The sequence below is a fragment of the Mobula hypostoma genome, chromosome 21 (assembly GCF_963921235.1).
Source record: "Mobula hypostoma chromosome 21, sMobHyp1.1, whole genome shotgun sequence".
Lineage (NCBI taxonomy): Eukaryota > Metazoa > Chordata > Chondrichthyes > Myliobatiformes > Myliobatidae > Mobula > Mobula hypostoma.
Window position 1 is genome coordinate 4,743,727 of NC_086117.1, and position 25,165 is coordinate 4,768,891.

General features: G+C 41.4%; 1 protein-coding gene across 4 annotated transcripts in view; it reads left to right on the forward strand.

Moving 5' to 3' along the window:
* The window catches only part of LOC134359753 (rab GTPase-activating protein 1), a 247,067-nt gene that overhangs the window by 14,261 nt on the left and 207,641 nt on the right, over positions 1-25,165 (forward strand). For 2 of the 4 annotated variants that reach the window (XM_063073339.1, XM_063073340.1), the window contains exon 2: positions 19,232-19,433. The exons of 1 other annotated variant lie outside the window; for it this stretch is intronic. In XM_063073339.1, the coding sequence (XP_062929409.1) occupies positions 19,284-19,433 (150 nt within the window). In that variant the 5' untranslated portion in view covers positions 19,232-19,283. Of the gene's footprint in view, positions 1-16,624; positions 16,893-19,231; positions 19,434-25,165 lie in introns of those variants that run through there. One more of the 4 variants, XM_063073341.1, reaches the window with a different exon arrangement.

The window sequence follows — 25,165 nt, forward strand, 5'->3', positions numbered from 1 at the left end:
GTCTTTTAAGAGACTCCTGGATAGGTACATGCAGCTTAAAAAAAAAAGAGGGCTATGGGTAACCCTAGGTAATTTCTAAAGTAAGTAGCATCGTGGGCCAAAGGGCCTGTATTGTGCTGTAGGTTTTCTATGTTCTATGTATGTATGTCACCATATACAACCCTGAGATTCATTTTCTTGCTGGCATTTATAGAACAATGAAATAGAGTAGAAACAGTGAAAAACTATACACAATGGCAGATGAACAACCAATCTGCAAAAGAAAAACTATGCAAATACGATGATAATAACAATGGCCGAGTTAGAGACCGCTTCCCAGAAACAGAGTGGTTCCTTTTGGCGATACAGGAACAGGTGGTTAACATCAAAAATACATGATAAGAGATCAACAAATTCAAGATGTAGAGATGCAGAGGAAAAACCAGAAACAATCCAACACATTATAAGATCCTGTAGCATTCAACACAATCTGATTACTACACAGGCACAATCAAGTGGCAAACACCATTTATGTAAATCTTGCTTTAAACCACAAACTCATAAATGAAAGCACACTTTACTATAAATGCAAGCATGATCCAGTTTTAGAGTCAGAATATCACAAATTATATTATGACCAAACAACAGGAATTCTGCAGATGCTGGAAATTCAAGCAACATACATCAAAGTTGCTGGTGAACGCAGCAGGCCAAGCAGCATCTACAGGAAGAGGTGCAGTCTACGTTTCAGGCCGAGACGAAGGGTCTCTTCATTAACATCGTCCCTTCATTAACATCTCCAAATGCTGCTCCATTGTTTTCCTTATCTCTCTCTCTCCTGAAGTCAGGCGGCAGACCAACTGCTGATTCCACTGGTGCCAGCACAGGACAGCTACATCTTAATCTATGTGTATTCTTGTCACAGCCCGTACCTCAGGTTTTACCAGTTTGAGCTGAGGAAAACAAACAATACTGGGAGCATGAGTTTGTTTGTTATGTCCTGTGTCATATCACGTGGACAATCATGGTCCATGACCATGATAGTTCTTGGCAAATTTTTCTTCAGAAGTTGTTTGCCATTGCCACCTGCTGGGTAGGGTCTTTACAAGACTGGTAACTCCAACCATTATCAATACTCTTCAGAGATTGTCTGCCTGGCATCAGTGGTCATATAACCAGGACATATGACCATCCACTACCTGATTCCATGGCTTCAAGTGACCCTGATCGGGGGACTAAACCGGTGCTACACCTTGCCCAAGGGTGACCTGCAGGCTAGCAGAGGGAAGGAGCGCTTTACACCTCATTTTAAGACATGATGTCATGTCTTAAAAGTAGTGCGATGTCCAAGCGAACAGCACAAGCAAAACATTGACAAAGAAACTATTGTAATAAATACTTTGGCAGATTCTCTTAAGAGAAAGGGTTAATTTCAGAATATGATATTAATAGGTGAAAGTATGCCACACAGTTGAGCACACTCCAGAATGTACCAGGCAGAAGCTGGAGGAACTTGACTGTTCTGTTGTGTGGCTTTGGGAGGTGACACGGAAGGTTGAGTTTGTGGAGAATGATTTGAATATGAGGAAATGAGATTCAAAATTGGTAATTAAGCCATCAATCCAAACCAGGCGCATAAGGAAATGCAAGTTGGGTGGAGTTAGGGCAGTTGCAGCAGAATTTGTGATTAGTTAGGGTTTGAAATCAGGTTGGTAGTGCATGACAAAGTATGAAGGACGATTTGGTCAGTGATCTGTGGGGGTGGGGGATTCAGTGCTATTGCTGAATCTGAAGTTGGAGGTTTTGGGGCTCAAAGATGAGCTTGCTGTGGGATTGTTTAATTCACACAAATTCTGGCTTGCCCACACTGAGTGTTGGGTAACCAACTTACCAGTATAGAGCCAGGAAGGGATGTGGAAGCCAAGTCATTGGGCATGCAGAGATGAAAAGGTTTGTTTATTTTAGAGATACACTGTGGAACAGACCTTTCCTGCCCAATGAGCCAAATCTCCCAGCACCCACCTATTTAACCCTGGCCTAATCACATGAAAATTTACAATAACCAATTAACCTGTGGGAGGAATCTCGTGTGCTCACAGGATGGACATACAGACTTTGTACAGCAATCTTGTCGTGCGAGGCCCCTTGGGTAAGAGTGACCATAATATGGTGGAATTCTTCATTAAGATGGAGAGTGATATAGTTAATTCAGAAACAAAGGTTCTGAACTTAGAGAAGGGTAACTTTGAAGGTATGAGACGTGAATTAGCAAAGATAGACTGGCAAATGATACTTAAAGGGTTGACGGTGGATATGCAATGGCAAGCATTTAAAGGTCGCATGGATGAACTACAACAATTGTTCATCCCAGTTTGGCAAAAGAATAAACCAGGGAAGGTAGTGCACCCGTGGCTGACAAGGGAAATTAGGGATAGTATCAATTCCAAAGAAGAAACATACAAATTAGGCAGAAAAAGCGGCACACCTGAGGACTGGGAGAAATTCAGAGTCCAGCAGAGGAGGACAGAGGGCTTAATTAGGAAGGGGATAAAAGATTATGAGAGAAAGCTGGCAGGGAACATAAAAACTGACTGTAAAAGCTTTTATAGATATGTGAAAAGAAAAAGATTGGATAAGACAAATGTAGGTCCCTTACAGTCAGAAACAGGTGAATTGATCATGGGGAACAAGGACATGGCAGACCAATTGAATAACTACTTTGGTTCTGTCTTCACTAAGGAGGACATAAATAATCTTCCGGAAATAGGGGACCGAGGGTCTAGAGAGATGGAGGAACTGAGGGAAATGCATGTTAGTAGGGAAGTGGTGTTAGGTAAATTGAAGGGATTAAAGGCAGATAAATCCCCAGGGCCAGATGGTCTGCATCCCAGAGTGCTTAAGGAAGTAGCCCAAGAACTAGTGGATGCATTAGTGATAATTTTTCAAAACTCTTTAGATTCTGGATTAGTTCCTGAGGATTGGAGGGTGGCTAATGTAACTCCACTTTTTAAAAAAGGAGGGAGAGAGAAACCGGGGAATTATAGACCGGTTAGCCTAACATCGGTGGTGGGGAAAATGCTAGAGTCAGTTATCAAAGATGTGATAACAGCACATTTGGAAAGCGGTGAAATCATCGGACAAAGTCAGCATGGATTTGTGAAAGGAAAATCATGTCTGACGAATCTCATGGAGTTTTTTGAGGATGTAACTAGTCGAGTGGATAGGGCAGAACCAGCGGATGTAGTATATTTGGATTTTCAAAAGGCTTTTGACAAGGTCCCACACAGGAAGTTAGTGTGCAAACTTAAAGCACACGGTATTGGGGGTATGGTATTGATGTGGCTAGAGAATTGTTTGGCAGACAGGAAGCAAAGAGTGGGAATAAACAGAACCTTTTCAGAATGGCAGGCAGTGACCAGTGGCAAGGCTCAGTGCTGGGACCCCAGTTGTTTACAATATATATTAATGACCTTGACGAGGGAATTAAATGTAGCATCTCCAAGTTTGCGGATGCCACGAAGATGGGTGGCAGTGTTAGCTGTGAAGAGGATGCTAAGAGGATGCAGGGTGACTTGGATAAGTTAAGTGAGTGGGCAAATTCATGGCAGATGGAATTTAATATGGATAAATGTGAGGTTATCCACTTTGATGGCAAAAACAGGAAAACAGATTATTACCTGAATGGTGGCCGATTAGGAAAAAGGGAAGTGCAACGAGACCTGGGTGTCATTATACACCAGTCATTGAAAGTGGGCATGCAGGTACAGCAGACGGTGAAAAAGGGGAATGGTATGCTGGCATTCATAGCAAGAGGATTCGAGTACAGGAGCAGGGAGATACTACCGCAGTTGTACAAGGCCTTGGTGAGACCACACCTGGAGTATTGTGTGCAGTTTTGGTCCCCTAATCTGAGGAAAGACATTCTTGCCATAGAGGAAGTACAAAGAAGGTTCACCAGATTGATTCCTGGGATGGCAGGACTTTCATATGATGAAAGACTGGATCGACTAGGCTTATACTCTCTGGAATTTAGAAGATTGAGGGGGGAATCTTATTGAAATGTATAAAATTCTAAAGGGATTAGACAGGCTCGATGCAGGAAGATTGTTCCTGATGTAGGGTAAGTCCAGAACGAGGGGTCACAGTTTGAGGATAAAGGGGAAGCCTTTTAGGACCGAGATGAGGAAAAACTTCTTCACACAGTGGTGAATCTGTGGAATTCTCTGCCACAGGAAACAGTTGAGGCCAGTTCATTGGCTATATTTAAGAGGGAGTTAGATACGGCCCTTGTGGCTAAAGGGATCAGGGGGTATGGAGAGAAGAGTACAGAGTTCTGAGTTGGATGATCGGCCATGATCATACTGAATGGCAGTGCAGACTCGAAGGGCCAAATGGCCTACTCCTGCACCTATTTTCTATGTTTCTATGTACAGATGATGCCCAAGCCAGTAACCAGTACCTGTCTTTTGAGAATGGGTTTGGGGGGGAATAATAAATCAGTCATGTAGATGTGATGGGCTGAATGGCCTAATTCTGTTTCTATTTGTTATGGTCTTATTTGTCAAGGGGAGGTGGAAGGGACTTGGACGACGGAGAACCATCAGGTAAAAGTGGTTCAGGTTGCAAGAGTGGAATAACTGCATTTTTCTGTGTAGGTTATTGTCTGAGTTCGTTTTATGAAAATTGTAGAATCATAGAAATATTTATAGTGTTTTAGAGCAATACCAGGAGGAAACAGGCCGTCTGGCCCAACTGGTCCATGCTGACCACGGCATCCTCCCTGCTAGTCCTGATTGCCCCCATGTTCGGCCTTAAACACTCCAATTCCCCCCCCCACCATGTTCTTGTCCAAATGTCTGTTAAATGTCGCAATTGTACCTACCTCAAACACTTCCTCTGCCAGCTCATTACAATTACTGTGTGTACAGACATTACCTGAAGAGATCTCTTTAAATCTCAGACAAGAGAAAATCTGCAGATGCTGGAAATCCAAGCAATCCACAAAATGCTAGAGGAACTCAGCAGGCCAGGTAGCGTCTGTGGAAAAGAGTACGGGCAACATTTTGGGCCAAGACCCTTCAGCAGGACTGGAGGAACACTCATCTTTATTTTTCTAGTCCTGCTGAAGGGTCTTGGCCCAAAATGTTGACTGTACTCTTTCTCATAGATGCTGCCTGGCTTGCTGAGTTCCTCCAGCATTTTGTGTGGCTTTCCTTTTTAAATCTCTCCACTTTTGTACCTGTATTTAGTGTAGGAGGAAGCCATTTGGCCTATCTAATTGTCGACTCTGCTAGAACATAGCCCAGCATATAACTCTCTCTTTGGGGCTTTAAAAGACCAGTTTCCATTCCACAAACATGCTCAGAGTTCCTGATCACAACACTTGTTTTTCTTAAAGCAGAGGGTGTGGGAGCGATCTTCAATCTAAGTGGCCAGCAGGAGGTGCTTGATTGCACTTGGTGCCACTTGTTTCATTGAGGGCTGAGGCCAACTCTGATTATGATTACTTTTCTTTTTCTTTATGTATTTATTTACAGTTCTGTGGAAAAGTCTTAGGCACATATATATGGCTAGCATGTCCAGTACTGTATTTGTGAAGAGCAAGTCTGTAAATCTGGCAGGAGCAAAGGATGTTGGGAAGGGTGAGGGTGGAACACCACGGGAGGGGTGTGGGACAGGAGGCAGAGGAGGAGTGATGGGGCAGGGAGTGGCACGGGTGCAGACACGCCCAGCCCTGAGTCACCAGGCAAGGTCATTTGATTCCAAACAATTGTTTTTTTGACCATTATAAATTGTCTCTTAGATGCTCCTCACTGCCTTCCCATTTTCCTAACCATAATTCCTCTCTCCCTGTCAACTTCCCACTCTCGGTCCACAATAGAGACCCATATCAAAATCAGGGGTATCATCATTCACATTTATCATGAAATTTTTTGATGCAGCATTACAGTGCAGTGCATAAAATTACTACAGTACTGGGCAAAAGTCTTGGGTACCCTAGCTATATAGAAGTGTTTTAAGATGTTTGCACAGTACTGTTCTTTAATTAGAGATATAGTGCAGAATAGTGCCTTCTGGCCCTTTGAGCTAGACTACCAATAACCTACCTATTTAACCCTACCCTAGTTTACTCATGGTAAAATTTACAATGACCAATTGACCTACCACCCAGTATGTCTTTGTACTGTAGGAGGAAACTAGAGTGCCTGGAGAAAAGCCATTCATGGCAAGGACATACAAACTCCTTTAGAGGACCACTAAATTGAACTCTGAACCCAGACGTCCCGAGCTGCAATAGTGTTGCACTTACAGCTACGCTATCATGGCACCCATCCGAAACCTTTCTGCTGAAGCAACTGTTGGAGCTGTGTGTGGCTTTCCTTGATAAATGTTTTGCTGAATTTGGTGGCTTGTAGCCTGTGTTGCTGAGATAAGTTTTCAGTTGACGGGGAATGCAATATTTAGTCTGTGGCTTGTGTTGGTGAAATATCTTGAAATGTTGACAATTCAAGTTCGTTATTCAAGGTGTGCTGAAGTATGGCAAAAAAAATGAGTATGTTTCTTCCTGCTCTTCTCAATCTCTCTTTGCCATCCCTTCCCTTCTTCCACCCCCCCCACCCCCATACTCTCTCCTTATTTCTGCCATCATGGAGGAGTTGCAGAAGCCTGAAGACCCACATTCAACATTTCAGGAACAGACAGCTTCTTCCCCTTTGCTATCAGATTTCTGAATAGACAATGAACCCATGAACACTGCCTCTCTATTATATACAGTGTTTCTTCAAAGTACATAGGTTACCATATACAACCCTGAGATTTGTTTTCTTGTGAGCACATTCAATAAGTCCTGTAGCCATAATAGAATCAATGAAAGATTGCACCAACCAGGTGGACAAAAGATAGTAAACTGTGCAAATACAAAACAAAAATAGAAATAATAAATAAGCAATGTACCATGAATATGGGATGAGGAGTCCTTGAAGATGTGTCCGTAGGTTGTGGGAACACTTCAATGATGGGGCAAATGAAGTTGAGTGAGGTTATCCCCTCTGGTTCAAGAGCCTGATGGTTGGGGAGTAATGAACTTGGTGGTGTGAATTCTGAGGCTCCTGTTCCTTCCTGATGGCAGCAGTGCGAAGGGAGTGTGAGTTGGATGGTGGGGCTTCCTGATAGATGCTGCTTCCTTGCAATAGCAGTCTGTGTAGATGGGCTCAATGGTGGGGAGTACTTTGTCTGTGATGGACTGGGCTGCTTCCACTACTTTTGATAGGATTTTCCATTTAAGGGCATTGGTGTTCTATACCAGGTTGTGATACAGCCAGTCAGTATACTCTCCGCACATTTATAGAAGTTTGTCAAAGTTTTAGATGTCGTGCCGAATCTTTGCAAACTTCTAAGGAAGTAGATGTGCTGCTGTGCTTTCTTCGTAATTGCATTTAGTGCTGGGCCCAGGACAGGTCCCCTGAAATGATAACACAGAGGAACTTAAAGTTGCTAACTATTTCCACCTCTGATCCTCTGATGAGGACTGGCTCATGGACTTCTGGGTTCCCTCTCCTGAAGTCAATAATCAGCTTTGGTCTTGCTGACATTGAGTAAAACGTTGTTGTGGCACCAGTCAGTCAGAATATGCTGATTCGTTACCACCTTGTATAGTTTTTTTTGAAGTTATTATGTATTGGAAAGCACTGCTGCTGCAAAACAACACATTTCATGACATGTGCCAGTGATATTAAACCTGATTCTTATTCTTTGCATAATACATGTAATAATTTTGATATGTAATTAATACATATTATACTTGATTTAGGGCGCCACGGTAGTGTGGTTAGCGTGATGCTATTATGACTTGGGGTATCAGAGTTCTGTTCCGATGCCATCTGTAATGAGTTTGTACGCTCCGGTTTCCTCCCACATTTCCAAAGGCCTACGGGTTTGTAGGTCAGGTTGTCATTGTAAATTGCCCTGTGATTAGGATGGGGTTAAATTGGTGGGTTGCTGGGTGATGCAGCTGATTGGGCCAGAAGAGCCTGTTCTACTCTGCGTTTCTAACTAGCTAACATCATTAAATAAAATATCCTGAATGTGGTGTTAACATTCATAAAAATAGCCTGATAATTAAATGCTTCTGGGCTCTTGAAAAGTTAACTTGGTTCATGAGATGTTGGAGTTTTTCTGGTTCTCTGCTGGGCATTTATGCTTTCTGGGTAGAGTATAGGACGTAGGTGATATGTGGGAGGAGAGATAAAACCATGAGAACTTTAAACTGGAGGTATTCGGATTCAGGATTGATATGTGAGTCAGTAGTTAGGATATGTTGCAGTTCAGGGGCGGTTTTACAGCATTTCTCAACTTCGCTGAAAGCATACGTGAAGTTCGCGAGAGTTTCTCAGAGCAGGGTAAGCAGTGTTGCAAAACTAAATGGGCATTGTGATAGATTACCTGAGGTTCAGAATCACGTATGATATCACTGGCGTATGTCGTGAAATTTGTTAACTTTGTAGCAACAGTACAGTGCAATACGTGATAATATAGAAAACCTGTAAATTACAGTAAGTATATATTAAATAGTTAAATAGTGCAAAAAAAGTAGTGAGGTATTGTTCATGGGTTCACTGTCCATTCAGAGATCAGGTGGCCAAGGGGAAGAAGCTGTTCCTGAATTGTTGAGTGTAGGTCTTCAGGTTAGTAGTTTAACGAGCTCAGACAGGACTGATTTTTGTCCATTCATCTTGAGGTGAAAGCCAGTGAAAGACTTGGGTTAATTGGTGAGAATACTATATTTGTGGCGGGGTTGTGGGTGTAATGTTAATCTTCCATTGAAAACAAAGGAATTGCAGCTTAACTATCATCTATTATCTATCTAATATTAATAGGCAGCCTGACCGCAGTAGTGATGGGTGGGTTGGATGCTCAGCTCTTAGAATTGGCTGCCGTCTGCATAGGTATGGAATCTGATGTCATGTCTTCAGGATATTTTAGGAGCATTATTATCCTCCGCAACTTCCGCCACCTTCAACAGGTCCCCACCACTAAGCACATCTTTCCCTCTCCACCCCTCTCTGCTTTCTGCAGGGATCGGTCCCTCCACGACTCCCTGATCCACACGTCCCTCCCCATGGATCTCCCACCCGGCACTTATCCCTGTAAGCATAAGTGTTGCACCTGTCCCTACAGCTCATCTCTTGCCACCATTCAGGGCCCCAAGCAGTCCTTCCAGGTGAGGCAACACTTCACTTGTAAGTCTGTTGGGGTCATCTATTGCATCCGGTGCTCCCGGTGTGGCCTCCTCTACATCAGTGAGACCTGACGCAGATTGGGGGACTGCTTCATCGAGCGCCTCCGCTCCGTCCGCCATAACAGACAGGATCTCCCGGTAGCCACCCACTTCAGCTCTGCTTCCCATTCCCATTTGGATATGTCCATACATGGCCTTCTCTACTGCCATGATGAGGCTAAACTCGGGTTGGAGGAGTAACACCTCATATACTGTCTAGGAAGTCTTCTGCCCCTTGGTATGAGCATAGAATTCTCCAACTTCTGGTAATTCCCTTCCCCTCCCTTCCCCTATCCCTATGTCACTCTACCCCCTCCCCCAGCTGCCTATCACCTCCCTCTTGGTTCTGCCTCCTTCTACTACCCATTGTGTTTTCCCCTATTCCTTCTTCACCTTTCCTGCCTATCCCCTCCCTGCTTCCCCTCCCACACCCCTTTGTCTTTCCCCTTACTGGTTCTTCACCTGGCACCTACCAGCCTTCTCCTTCCCACCCTCCCCCCACCTTCTGTATAGGGCCTCTGCCCCTTCCCTCTTCAGTCTTGACGAAGGGTTCCGGCCCGAAACGTTGACTGACTGTTTCCACGGATGCTGCCCGACCTGCTGAGTTCCTCCAGCACGTTGTGAGTGTTGCTTAGGAGCAGCCTCTTCCCCACTCTTTTGCATTACTTATTTAATTTTATATATTATTGTAATTTATTGTTTTATTTATTGCACTGTACTGCCACAAAACATCACATTTCACAATATACATATGCCAGTAATATTAAATCTGATTCTGAGACAGCAAGTAGAGATATCAGGCACAGAATCTTGAGGTATTGGTAGAGGGCAGGAGATCCCACCTTTTTATGCCATGGACCAATACCATTAAGCAAAGGGTCTGTGGACTCCAGGTTGGGAGGTCCTGGTACAGGGTGCGCAGTGAAGACATTCAGAAAGCTGATCTTGCTTAAAGGTGTTGTGTTCTGCTGAGTTTTGTGGGCATGCTGTATTGGTGCTGGAATGTATGACTACTCTTGCTGCCCCCAGGTCGCGTTGGTTAACATAAACAACGCATTTCACTGTAAACACAAGAAATTCTGCAGGTGCTAGAAGTCCAAAGTAACACAAACAAAATGCTGGAGGAACTCAGCAGGTCAGGCAGCGTCTGTGGAAATGAACAGTCGATGTTTCGGGCTGAGACCCTTCTTCAGAACTGTATGTTTCGATGTGCATCTGGTAAATAAATGTGAATTTGAATGTAATCCAGTAAGGACAGTCTCACTGAACTGGAAATAAATAGGTTCAGGGCAGTTTTTTGCAAGAGCAAGGGGGCAAGTGGATTTCATTAAAGAAGGGAGACGTGTGGGTTTGAAAGTGAGAGGTGGGGCCTTTCAGTAACTGAGGAGAGAGAACAGATCAGAATTAAATCCTCGTTCTTCATGAGGGTTAAGCAAACGGATGAGAAGACTCGGATACCACTATGGCTGTTGGCATTGATGTGGCCGTAGTGGCATACAGTGGTTGCCTCCTCCATGGATATAACAAACTGAAACATGTAGATACTCCAGGCGCACACTGACCCACGTTGCTGATTCTGGGGTTTCCCCAGCCTTGGGTCTGGTTCTGGCCACACACACGACCCAAATTCCTGTACCTAAACTTCAGTCCTACATGTGGACCTCTCTGCAGATTTTAGATCTGGTGTAAATCTGTTCGTTTCCAAGCCCAATCCTGACATTCTTGCACATAACCAAATCTGGCGCAGTAAGTCAGTGGATAGCGAAAACATCGTGTATAGTTGGCCTACAGCCAAAACAGAGAAGTTGGATACACAGGAGACAAGAGTCAAAGTTGAGTTTATTGTTGTCTGCACAGATGCAGTGAACAACTTACTTGCCGCAGCATCACAGTCATACAGCATCAGATACGCAGTATTCACAATTAAACATAAATAACTAAAAGATTAGCTCTATTTGCTATATGTACATCAAAACGTACAGTGAAATATATCCTTTACATCAAATCAAATCGGCAAGGATTGTGCTTGTGGGAGCCTGCAAGTGTTACCACACTTCTTGCAGCGACACAGCATGCCCACAACCTATTAACCCTAAATGTTTCTTTGGACTGTGGGAGGAAACAGAGCACCTGGAGGAAACCCACGTGGCCACAGGGAAAATGTAACAAATTCCTTACAGGCAGCGGCGGGAATTGAACCCCAATCTTATAGCTGGCTCCGTAAAGTGATTGCGCTAACCACGATGGTACCATGCCAGACATTTTACACTTTTTGAAGGAAGAACATATTTGGAACAAAATAAGTACAAAGTCTGTTGTAATGCAAAGTGTTCCATGGCGTTGGTGTACTGAAGTAGTGATCAGAGTTGTTCTGGTTGGCTCAAAAATCGAATGGTTGATGAGAAGTAGCTGTTTCTTAGATCTGGTGGTGTGAAGCTTCACTTCCTCCTGCCTGATGATAGCAAGATGGCAAAGAGATCTTTCATGGAAATTGCCTTTTTGAGGCAGCACCTCATGTTGATACTGAGTGGTGGAGAATGATGCGCCTGTCGTGTATTGCCAGAGTCCACTACTCTGCAGGGTCATGCATTCCTGTTTGTTTGAAATGGGACGGCACATTAGCATAGTGGTTTGCACAACCCTTTACAGTGCTGGCGAACTGGGTTCAATTTCAGCTGCTGCCTGTATGGAGTTTGTATGTTCTCCCTGTGAACACGTGGGTTTCCTCCAGGTCTTCTGGTTCCCCCCCACAGTCCAAAGACCTACAGATTGGTAGGTTAATTGGTCATTGTAAATTGTCCCGTGACTAGGCTAGGGTTGAATTGGGGGTTTGTTGGGTAGCATGGCTCAAAGGACCGGAAGGCCTATTCCGAGCTGTATCTCAATAAAAAAATAAAATTGCCATGATGCAGCCAGTCAGGACACTTACCAGTACATCTGTAGAGATTTGTTAGTGTTTGGCCACATGCCGAGCCTCCTTAATTCTCTGAAGAAAGAGTCTGCAGATGCTGGAATATGGAACAACGACTACTCTGTCAGAGGAACCTGTGTTCTAAGAGAAATTGGGTTATCAATACATAACAAGAAGTGAGTTACTGGAGTAGTATCCAATGCCCTGAATTATTCATTTGGAGAGGGAAGGAGTTTGATTCCTTCAAACCAGTTGGGGAATTTAATTCAAGCTGATCAGTAGTTAAGATAAAACAACTGGATTCTTATAAAATCCTATTTGCTTCACCAGTTTTCCTCAAGGAAAGAAATATGTTATCTTTACTTGGTTATTTTACTGTCTTTGACTCTGGATCTGCCAGTGGTTGACTGTATATGTCCCTCTGAACTGGCCTAGCAAGTTTCTTCCCTCTTGATTGGTCTAGCAAGTTCATTAGATCAGGGGGATTGGAAAATAAAAGCCAACCTTTCCTGCGATATTAAGTTAGATTAGATTAGTATTCTAAAAACAAAAGTGGAGGAAAGACATGGTTGGAAGATGAAATCGGAAGTAATTTGTGATACTAAGGTGGAGGGTAGGGCCCTTGGTTAGGTATGAGAGTTGGTGGACTGAGAGGCTGGAGACTAGAGAAGTGTGAAACAGGTTGTTAATTATAAATTCAGAATTTGGGTAAGATTTTATTTGAATCACTAAAGTGTAGGAATGATCAGACTTTCAAATTTGTACTGCTTGTCCAGCCTATGATCACATCTTTTACTTTGTGGGTTTCCTTCAAGATGCACATTTTGGTTATTTTAATTCAAACAAATGATTTTTTTTTTAGCAAATTAGTACAAATTTTCTATTCAGCCCATTCATCCTGCTCCAAATCTGAGAGTTCCTGTAAAATTTATTTTTATCCTTTAGTCTTACCGTCCTCATGCTGCCACACCCCCAAAAATAGTCAAAATTGTATCAAATTTACATCTTTACTGAAAATGTTGTTTCCAAAGTCCAATAGCAATTTTCAGTTTTGCCACATCTGAACAATTTATTTCATATCTTTTAATATTAGCACTTTGAAAATGTCTCATGGATTTAACAATCTTTATTTTAAATTTTAATTTGAATTTTTGTGCTGGTAACATTCTTCATTTGGATCTTGGTGAAGAATGTGCTTTGGTTGTCAACAAAGGGTATTTTAGTAGAATATATTATAAAATAAATTTCCAATAAATATTTGAAACATATGCTGAGAATACTCAGGTCAGATAGCTTCTATGGAAAGAAAACGTGAATTAATATTTCAAGTCACTGACTTTTGGTCAGGTTACTGATCTGAATTGTTAATGTTTTTCACGTTTTGTTTTATTGATTTCTTTCCAACTGGGGTTGTGCAAGTTCAGCAGTAATGCGTTGAGTTTTATGCTGAATTGAAGAATAGAGCCTGCAGTATAGTGAGTACAAGTCTTCAATTGATGGAATTCTGAAGGAACACTTTAAATGTTTGTCTGTGAAGAAGATGAAGGTTTGATTTGAATTAGTTTAGAATGAAGATAGAATTGCTTTATATAAGACCATAAGATATAGGAGCAGAATTAGGCCAAATGGCCCATCAAGTCTGCTCCACCATTTCATCATTACCTCTTGGCTCCAGTCTTCTGTCTTATCCCCATATCCCTTCATGCCCTGATATTTCATATCTGAAATACTTACTTTATTTGGAGGTTTAGTTTTCATCACTGGAAATTTATTTATCTTTGATTAGTATTGTGTAATAGTTATGCACACATTGCTCTGCGACGACACCGGTGCCAAGCTGTATCGGCCCTAGTGCCCTTCCCTTGGACAACATCGGTGGCGTGGAGAGGGGAGACTTGCAGCATGGGCAACTGCTGGTCTTCCATACAACCTTACCCAGGCCTGCGCCCTGGAAACCTTCCAAGGTGCAAATCCACGGTCTCATGAGACTAACGGATGCCTATAATAATGGTTATGCCATAAATCAGGGAACAGTATTGTACAAATCCTTTCATTAGTTTGATTTTGCATAAAAGTGGAAGATGCTCTGGTGACTGTAGTAGAGATCTTGTTGATCTGGTTTGTGTTGTGTAGTATAATGCACTGAAGTTTGTAATCTGAAAAATGCATGAAATGGGAGTAGGAATCACTCTGAATCTTCCTGACCGTGTATTTCGACGTTGACAGTAGCAACTCTCTGCATTCTGTGTTCAACAGCAAAGGTGTGGTGTTGGAGTTACTCTGGAACTGAGCTACTCAGTGCTGCTGCTGAAACCTCTGAGCAATTAAACCTGGAGCTGATAGCCTGCTGTATGCAGCTTTGGTCAGCTCCCTACAGGAAAGATATCAAGAGTGCAGAGAAAATTTACACAGGTGTTTCCAAGACTTGAAGCCTGAATTGCAGGGAAAGGTTGAATATGTTAAACTGCATGGAAGCTACACGGAATGTAGAAGATTGATATATACAATTACGAGGGGTACAGATGGAGTACATGTAAGCAAGCTGTTTCCACTGAGGTTGAGGGAGTCTAGAAATACAGGTCATGGGTTAAGGATGAAAGGTGAAATGTTTAAGGGGAACGGTGGGGGGGGGGGATACCTGTTCACTCAGGGTGGCGAGAGTGTGGAACAAGCTGCCATGGAAGTGGTTTATGCAGGTTCAATTATAACATTTAAGAGAAGTTTGGATAACTTCATGGATAGTTCAACTACCTTCATGGAAGGCTTTGGTGCAGGTGGATAGAACTAGGCAGAATAATAGTTCAGCATGGACTAGAAGGGCTGGAAATCTAGAGCAATGCACACAATGTGCTGTAGGAGCTCAGCAGGTCAGGCAGCATCTATGGATGGCAATAAACAGTTGATATTTCAGGCCGGGATCCTTCATCAGAAGGTCCTCTTTTTGTGCTGTAGTGCTTCTGACTTCATGTGAGTTGAAATAAGAATCAGACTCTGCGTGGAACTCTTTATATGGACATAGAAGCAAACACATGAGAATGTATTTGTAGACCTGTGCGTATCTTAGATAGAATACACCAATTTAACACAGGATCCGTGAAAGTACCATGTTTGTTGATTTCCTTTCATTTGTATCCAATTCAAGTGACAGCTACTTCAGAAGAGCTGCTAACTGAGAAAGTTTCTTACTTTTTACTATTTCTTTTACATTTACAATTACAAATTGGGCAAATGATCTCCGGATGCATCTGTTTCATGCAACTTCATCTCATTCCATCATATTTCTCCTGTTACCACTTGTTCAAAAGAGCCTCACTTACAAGGGAGAAGCTCTCCAACAGGTAAATACAAATTTGTTCTTGATTGGTGGAGCTTCAACATTTTCTGGAGGCTTAGTGTTTCAGCATTGTCAACCAAAGGACTGTTAAATCTAATTTACAAGTAGAATTCAGCTTTCCAATGTTACTTTAAAATAGAGGTTCCCAACCTGGGGTCTACAGCCCCTCTTGGTTATTGCTAGGGGTCCATGGCATAAAAAAGGTTTAAAACCCCTGCTTTAACAGAACTAATATCTGTACAAAATACACAGTAATATGGTTCACTGGATCCCATTGAATGGCAAATGTAAGCTAATTCTTGGGTGTGGTACTGGTTAGGGCACTAATAGCTACTAAATGAAATACGTAACTAAGACTTTAGCTATTGGTTAGTATGGGGCATAACAATTCTATTGTGTAATTCAAAGAATTAGCTGGTGTTCTTGTGCCCTGACCAAACTTAATGCTGTGGGAACAGCTTCCATGCAGTTAAAAAAAACATTTTAAATATATAGCAGAAAAATGTCTATCATTTTCATGGCATAGTTACCAACAGAAATTAACTAATATTTATTGCAGAGCACTGCAGGAAAGCCCGAGTCATGGGGAGAACATACTTGCAGACATTGGTGGGAATTGAACCCCAGTCTCCAGTACTGCAAAGGGATGCACTAACCACTGCCTACCGGGCCACTTCACGTTCATGGGCTGTATGTCGTAGTGGATATGAATTTGAATTTTGAATGTAAAAGTTCTATGCTTTGACAATGTCTGTACATTGCAATAATCAACTGAAATTTTATAAACTCTAAAGATTTTTTATGTACCATACACTCAGTGGCCACTTTATTAGGTACAGAGATAGAACCCACATCCACTTCAAGGTTCAACATGTTGTGCTTTCAGAGATGTTCTTCTACGCACCACTGTTGTGTAATGTGTGGCTATTTGAGTTACTATCACCTTTCTTTCGGCTTGAACCGGTCTCGCCATTCTCCTCTGATCTGTCATTATTAACAAGACATTTTTGGCCATAGACTTGCCACTCACTGGATGTTTTTTTTTTCTAGAGACCATTGTGTGTGAAAACCCCAGAAGATCAGCAATTTCTGAGCTACTCAAATCACCCCATCTGGCACCAACAATCAATCCACAGTCAAAGTCTCTTGGATCACAATTCTTTGCCATTCTAATGCTTGGTCTGAACAACAACAATTGGATCTCTTGACCATATCTGCATGGCTTTTATACATTGAATTACTGCCACATGATTGGTTGATTACATATTTGCATTGACAAGCAGGTGTACCCAATAAAGTGGCTACTGAGTGTACATTTACATGTAAAAGTTCCATGTCTTGACAATGTCTACATATCTCGGAAATCAACTGAAATATTATAGAAACTAAAGGTTTGTTACCCACTATATATTTAGGCATTTAGCAGAAATAATCCATGAATAAGATTATGAATGACTAAGTCTGGCTGTGTAAATCCCTAGTGGTTAGAGCATAATAAAATCTTAATCAGTCAGTGCCACATATTTCAAAATAAAATTGTTCATTATTTTGCACTGTTTGTAGATAATAGGAAGACATGATGTTTAAACGTGAGAATTTTGTGACAGATGAGAACCTTTGTTTCCAAACAGACCATTTTACCCTTTCACCCTCCTTTCACTATGCCTCAAATCTAGTTTCCTTCAATCCTTGATGCTTTTTACTTCAAGGGCTTGCTTATAACATGCAATTCTTAATACCATTTGGATGATAAAAAGTTGAACTATTTGTCGCTAATTTAATAATCTATATGTTTTATGGTTTAAAAGCCCTTTAACAGGTCTACAGTGAACACCACCTCCTTGGTCCTATACTAATTTCTGAAACACCTGGACAGTAAAGATACCTACACTAGTATTTATTGACCGTAGCTCTGCTTTCAATATTATAATTCAGGCAAATACATCACCATACTCTTGAGACCTGTGATTCAACACCACCTTCTGCAACTGGATCCTTAACTTCTTAACCAGTAGACCACAGTCGGTAAGTGTGGGTAGACACGCCTCTGCTGTGATTGTCAACACTGGTGTCCCACAGAGTTCTGTCCTGAACGTCCAACTCTACACCCTGCACACTCATGACACTGTGGCTAGATTCTGCTCTAGCTCCATCTACAGGTTTGTAGATGATACCACTGTTGTGGGCTACACGTCAAATAATGATGAGTTGGACTTCAGGAAGGAGATGGAAAGCTCAGTGACGTGGTGTCATGACAGCAGCCTTTACCTCAATATCAGCAAAACAAAAGAGCTGGTCATTGACTTCAGGAAGGGGGCGGTCATCTGTCTTCATCAGTGGTGCTAAGTTCAAGAGCTTCAAGGTCCAAGGAGTGACCATCCAATAGTCTGCCTTGGCCCAGCCATGTTGATGTCACTGCCAAGAGGACTCACCAATTCTACTTGCTCAGGAGGCTAAAGAAATTCTGCACATCTCTGTTGACCTCTACCAATTTCTATTGATGGACTATTGCACCATGCAAGGCATTCTGTCTGGATGCATCATGGCTCAGTATGGCACCAACTCTGCTCTGCTTGACACCACAAGAAACTGTAGAGAGCTGTGGACACAGAACATCATGGAAACCAGCATGCCCTCCATGAACTTTGTCTATACTTCTCACTGCCCCAGTATAGCAGCCAGTATAATCAAACACTCCACCAACCCCAGGCATTCTTTCTTCTCCCCTCTCCATTGGGCAGAGGATACAAATACCAACAGGTTCAAGGACAGCTTCTTTCCTACCGTTATAAGGCAGTTAAGTAGTTCTTCAGTACCATAAGGTGGATTCCTGACCTCATAATCTACCTCGTTATGATCTTGCATCTTATTATCCACCTGTACTGATCTTTCTCTGCAGCTGTTACACTTCATTCTGCATACTGTTATTGTTTGTACCTTATTCTACCCCAATGCACTGTGTAATGATCTGATCTGTATGAACAGTGTGCAAGACAAGCTTTTCACTGGATCTCGGTACATGTGACTTAATAAATCAATTCCATTTCTAAGATCAACACCATTGGCATAGATCAATTTTTGTCTACTTCTTTCATTAGTTTGACCATCACAATGAGAATTTGCAATCTTATTTCAACAAAGTTGAGCACATTCTCAATTTTTGGCCAACAAATTCCTACTGTGGTGGTATTTGTCATTATTCATCTCCCCAATGTTTTCAAGAGCAAATAGCCTGAAGTGTATGCTTTATTCTCCTGTCATAGTTTCCATATGGTCCTTCAGCAAGAATCGGCTCTCTAGATTACCATTCTTCCTCTGCTGATTGAGTTTTATTTATTTTTTATTTTTTTGATCTGCAACTATGCACCTTGCATATGTGCAATTTAAAAAAGAGTAAATTATGTCATCTGTTCTGTTCTAATAAAAGACGCAGAATACAAATATCAGAGAAAAATGTTGCATACATTCTATCTCCCAAAATTCTATAATGTTGGTCACTACTAAATCTGTATTAACCATGATTTAATTACATCTGTTTACTGACCAAATTATCATCAAGGTATAATGTCTTAAAATCTCCAGATTGAGGACCTGTACGTTTGGCATAGATGGAAGTTTTGGCGATTAAAAAATTTCCATCGTACAGTCATGTTTATAGTAAAGAACAATAAGCATTTAGGATAGTTTTAACAAATATACTCTTAAATCAGTTTTTGATTTTATTTTCCAGGTACTTTTTAAGTTTTATACCTCATTCATGAGCTGCCTGTGCTTTGGCAGCCATGGATGACAAGGCTTCAGTTGGAAAAGTTAGTATTTCTTCAGACTCGGTATCCACTCTAAACAGTGAGGATTTTGTCCTGGTTTCCCGGCATGGTGATGACACTCCTTCTACCAATAATGGTAGTGATGATGAGAAAACAGGCCTGAAGGTAAGAAGGTGTTAGTGTTTTAGCCTTTGATAACCTGAGGGATATACACTGGGAAGCAGTGGACTACAAACAGCAAAGATCCTTTATCACAATGTTAATGGATCATTACAAAAGTGGATGCTTATTCGTAAAGTTTTTGTATTCCACTGTTCCTCACGTATTCTACTTTATACCACGGATTTAAATTATAGTTTTTTAAAGTTGCTATTAGTATAAGAAACCTTCTGGGGAAAAATCTAGCTAAATGTTTTCATTAAGTCGTGGAAAATCTTAAGCAATCAAAGGTAACTTAATTGAGGTCTTTGACTCATACTTGTACGACCCCATCAGTTATTGGGTAAGAGGGGTGCAGATTAAGATCATGGTGCCTTGGAAAGGAACTTTTACAGAGCACCCGCTAAGGATTGTGGCCCTTGGTTTTGTGAATTATTTCAGTGTGTAGAAGATCTTTCCCTTTAGTGAGCTTACTGCCTGTTACGATGCCAGCGTTTAGGGCAACAATGAGGGTCCTCCATCTCTGTCTGTCCTTGGCCACTCAGACGTAAAAGGATTTCTCCGTTGCTGTTTCCGTAACAATTTTGTTTTACCAATTAGGTCTGTTAGCCCTAAGCTGAACCCCAAATCTAGAGGACCAGTGGACCAATCTTAGTCTGGCCTCTATCCTTTAACATGTTCGGTATGGGTGATCCTACCAAGAGGCAAAGCATAAAGCCCTGACTCCAGCCAGAATAGCTCACACAGGCCTCCAAACCATGGCAAGATTGTGCTCCTCTTGGAGCCCATTTAGTGAAGTTATAGCATAATCATGGTTTGAATTAACTGTGTCTCAGTTGTCAAATCCTGTAATTAAAAAGGGCAAGAGGGCTCATTTTGACTTCTTGTCCATGTTTCACCATTTAGTGAATTGAATCTGGCATTAGTTTTTTAAGCGTTAAGAACAGTGCCGAATATGGAAGTGTATACTTCAACTACATTAAATTAACTGTTTTCAGTAGTCATGAGCAATAAACATTTTAATTAGAGTGGGAGAACAGTGAATCATTTAAGATGCAAAAATTTGTTACATTGCTTGTGGTATAAATGTACACATCCTCTTCTCTCCTTGTGCTTCCTCCCCAATCCCTGTTCTTCACCTTGTAGAATCTGGAACTTGTTTAAAAGTCTTTATTCAGTTGCACTGGATACACAGGAATGCTGTGGGCATTCTAAACTGGAACTTTCCATTCAGTGATGCATCATTTTTATTTTAAAAATATATCATTGTCTTACTGATGCGGTAACTGAAATGTTTAATACATGTCTGCTCCAGCAGGTAATTGACCCTTTAGATATGCTTGATTTTAGTAACCGGGTTTAATTAAGTGTTGTTTGATACCAAATTGTGATGCAAAGATCTCTAAGTTGGGTGATTATAGGAGTAAATCTGATTTTGATATTCAAAAAGATTCAAAAACAGTTACTTATCTCCTGAGGCTGATCAACAACTCCACTTATTAATCCACCTCACCATCTCCACCATCACTACATACACATCACCTAGTGTCACTTTATGTACATACAATCAGTTGGTCAGGGGTTCCCCACCTTAATGGTGTTGCTCCATGGTATTAAAAAAGATTGGGAGCCCCTGATCTATGTATGTAAGTTACTTGTACAGTGTGTTTTATAGGACTGCTTTTATATTTATATTTTTCGGTTTGTGTTTTTTTTGTATTGTTCTTTTATGCTTTTTTGTGTTTTATTCTGAATTGGATCCAGAGTTACAGTCATTTTGTTCTTGAGGAATAAACTCTTCTCAGTCTTCCAGCCGGGTACAAGTATCAATTTTAACTGATGTTTCAATGTTGTACTCTGCCATCTTCATCAGGGATGATGCCTAGGCATGTCCAGTTTGGTGAGGACTGTATGTATACAAACAAATTCAAGTTCTTACTTTAAGCAAGACCTTCATCTTTGTTAAAATTCATTTTGTTCTTTACACTTTTTGGTTACTGTCATTGTGGACAATATGGTGTGTTTCTAACTGAAAATTTTAGAATTTTCCTCCCATTGTTAATTTAATTTGAACCTTCTGAGGGTATATTAAACTATGATCACATCTCAGTGTTCGCAATCCAGTTGGTAAGAACCCTGTTGAAAAGATTTAACGGCATTATGTAAACTCATTTCATTTCATTTTACAGATCTGAGATTTCTGCTTTTTTGAATGCTAGTCTTTCAGAATCATTGTTCTTTATAAACACAGTAATGAACTAACATACTACAGTGTTGAAGTGAAACCTATTATTTACGAGTGTGACTGTTATCTGGAGTAGCTCAAATCAGACACCTTTCGTTTGACCTGGTGTTTGTCATTGCTGCGACCAGCGCAAATAATCAATATTAAAAACCTGAACCATTTCAAGTGCCTGATAAGTTATCAGCTCAGAGGAACACTTACTTGGGTGACCTCTTGGGTACTCAAATGAAAAGTGCATTCCAGAAGAATTGTGTCTTTGTATTTACTTATTGAGATACAGTGTGGAGTAGGCCCTTCCAGCTTTTTGAGCCATGCCGCCTAGCAATTTAATCCTAGCCTAATCACAGAACAATTAATTTACCAACCAATACGTCTTTGGAATGTGGGAGGAAACTGGAACACCACGCAGTCACGTGGAAAGCGTACAAACTCTTTCAAGGCAGCAGCAGGAATTGAACCTTGGTCACCAGTACTGTAATATGTTGTGCTGACCACTACGCTGCTGTGTTTAAAATGTGACATTTCACAGCTTTTTTTTTTGATGATGTTAAACTTTGCAAATTTCTCAACAACAAATGTGCTACTTTCCCGCCATATATGACCTTGAGATTCATTTTCTTGCAGGCATTTATAGAGCAGAGAAATACAATAGAATCAATGAGAAGCTACACAGTCTGACACACAAACAATGTGTAAAAGAAGGTAAACTACAAATACAATAAATAAATAAACAAACAAACAACACTGAGGACGTGTTGTAGGGTTGTTGAAATTGAGTCCATAGGTTGTGGATTCAATTCAGATTTGGGGTGAGTGAAGTTATCTACACTGGCTCAGGGTAATAACTGTTCCTGAACCTGGTAGTGTGCGACTTAGGAGTCAAAAGTTTAAAGTAAATTTATTAACAAAGTACATATGTCACTGTATACAATCCTGAGATTCACTTTCTTGCAGGCATTCATAGTAAATACAAAGGAGCGCAATAGAATCAGTGAAAAATTACACATGACAATGTGTGAAATACAAAAATATGTGCAAAAGAAAAATAATAAATAAGCAATAAATAATAAATATTGCTTATTTATTATGAGTTATCGAGCCCTTAAAAGTAAATTCTTAGGTTGTGGAATCAGTTCAGTGTTGGGGTGATGAAAGTTGAGTGGAGCTACTCTCTCTGGATGGCTGATGGGTAATAACTGTTCCTAAACCCAGTGGAGTGGGTCCTGAGGCTCCTGTACCACCTTTCCAATGGCAGCAGCAAGGTGAGAGCATGGCATGGATGGGGGAGGGGGGTCCTTGATGATGCTGCTTTCCTGCGACAATGCTCTGTGTAAATGTGCTTAGCTGTACTTGGCCACAGTCACAGTAACCAGTAGTGCTGGTGTAAAAATGAGTTGAGCAAAATCTTAGATTCGCAATTGCTTATTTACTTTTAAAGTTTATGACAGTGGTCTGGTTAAGAAGTCTAGAGATCTGGATGTTTGGCAGCAGTTGGAGTGATTCCTGTGTCTATTGTCATGAGTGGAGGTTGTGTATCATCTGATCTGATTATTACCAGAAACCTGCAAACCTCATTGTCCTAGTTTGAACTTGTTCACTTTGGTAGGATGAGAAAAAGTCTGTTTTTAAAGTGATTGTGGTAATAGTAGGTAAATGGACATTTGTATGATGGTCTATGAAATCTGCTACCATGCAGGTGCAGCCAATAATCAGGAAAGCAAATCTTTCCAAGAGGGTTTGGTGTTTAGAAGTAAAGTTTCTTCAGTTCTATAGGGCTTGGATAATAAGATATAGGAGCAGAATTAGGCTATTTGGCCCTTCGAGTCTGCTCTGCAAATGATACACGTTCAGTTTTGTTCTTGGTTTCTAAGTATGGACTTGGAGGAATGCACACAAATTGCTGGAGGAACTCAGCACGCAGCATCTGTGGAGGGGAATAAACAGTCAACGTTTCAGGTCAAGATTGTTCATCAGGTTATTCCTCTCCATAGATGTTGCCTAACATGAGTTCCTTCAGTATTTTGTGTTTGTGTGTTACTTTGGTTTTCCAGCATCTGGAGAATCCCTTGTGTTTATAGTATAAACTTTATGTGTCTTAGGTCACTAGACTTCTCAAATGAGTACATCTTGTGAGTCATTGAATCGCAGAGCACTACAGCACAGAAGCAGGCTCTTTGGCCCATCTATTCCATTCTACCTTGTCGTATCAACCTGTACCCGGACCATAGCCCTTCATACCCCTCCCATCCATGTACCTATCCAAACTGCTCTTAACTATTGTAATTGAACATGTATCCACCACTACTTCTGGCAGCTCATTCCATACTCGCACCACCTTTTGAGTGAAGAAATTCCCCCTCAGGTTCCCCTTAAATATTTCATCTTTCACCCTTTACCTATGATTCTAGTTCTAATTTCACTGTTAACTTATTCTGGAGATTGAGTAAAAGTGACTTGCACTCCGCAGTATTGAACAATGAAAAGTTATATCGGAAACAAAACAAAAAGCGTGGAAGGAGTGGACAAATTCAACACTGAATTTGTTTTCACAGATTGAAGAATCTTAACTCGAGGATTGTTAGGTTAAGGCTTTTTAAGATTTGGAATACCCAGATTTTAAAAAAAAGCTTTATTCCTGCACGGATTGATGGTGTGATGGAGAAGGCACGTGGCCTGTTTGCCTTTGAGGTGTTGGGTTCAAGGGTTGGGAGGTCATGTTGCAATTTTGTGGAACTCTGATTGTGCCGCATCTGGAGTGGTGCCTTCATTTCTGGTTGCTCCATTACAGGAGAGATGTTGAGGCTGAGGGGATGCAGAGGAGCTTTGAGGATGCTGCCTCGGCTAGAGGGCCTGACTTACAGGAACAGGTTGGCCATTACTGGATCTTCATTCCTTGGAGCAAGAGTGAGAAGTGGTGTTTATAACATCATGAGGTGTATGGCTAGGTGGAGGGTTATCATTTTTTTCCTGATGTTTGGGAGTCCAAAACTCTCGGACACAGGTATAAGAGGGGAGAGATTTAACACAGACCTGATGTATCACCTTTAAACAGAGTAGTGAGAGATGCCAGAGGAAGTGGTACAATTGCAACATTTAAAAGTCATTTGGAGGGAAAGGGCTTGGTGGGTTATGAGCTGACCACAGACAACTGGGACCTGGGACTAGCTGGGAGGTTGCTATAGTTGGCATGGACCATTTAGACTCTACTGAACTTGTTTAAGGATGAGCTTAGTAGGGTTTTGGGCACCAGAAGAATTGGGGAATGTGTAGATTGTTGAAGTTTAATTGTCAATCAACCCTGCACATGTAACAGCCAAATGAAACAGTGTTCCTCTCGAGTCAAGGTGCAAAACACAGTGCATACGGTGACGCGCAGCAAAGTGCAGGTAGTTACGATAGCACATACAGTCACAAAAAATATTAGCATAAGTCCCTGAATGAAATGGCCTGAAGGTTGGTGCATGGGATATTGTCCTGAAACCACGTCTCTGCA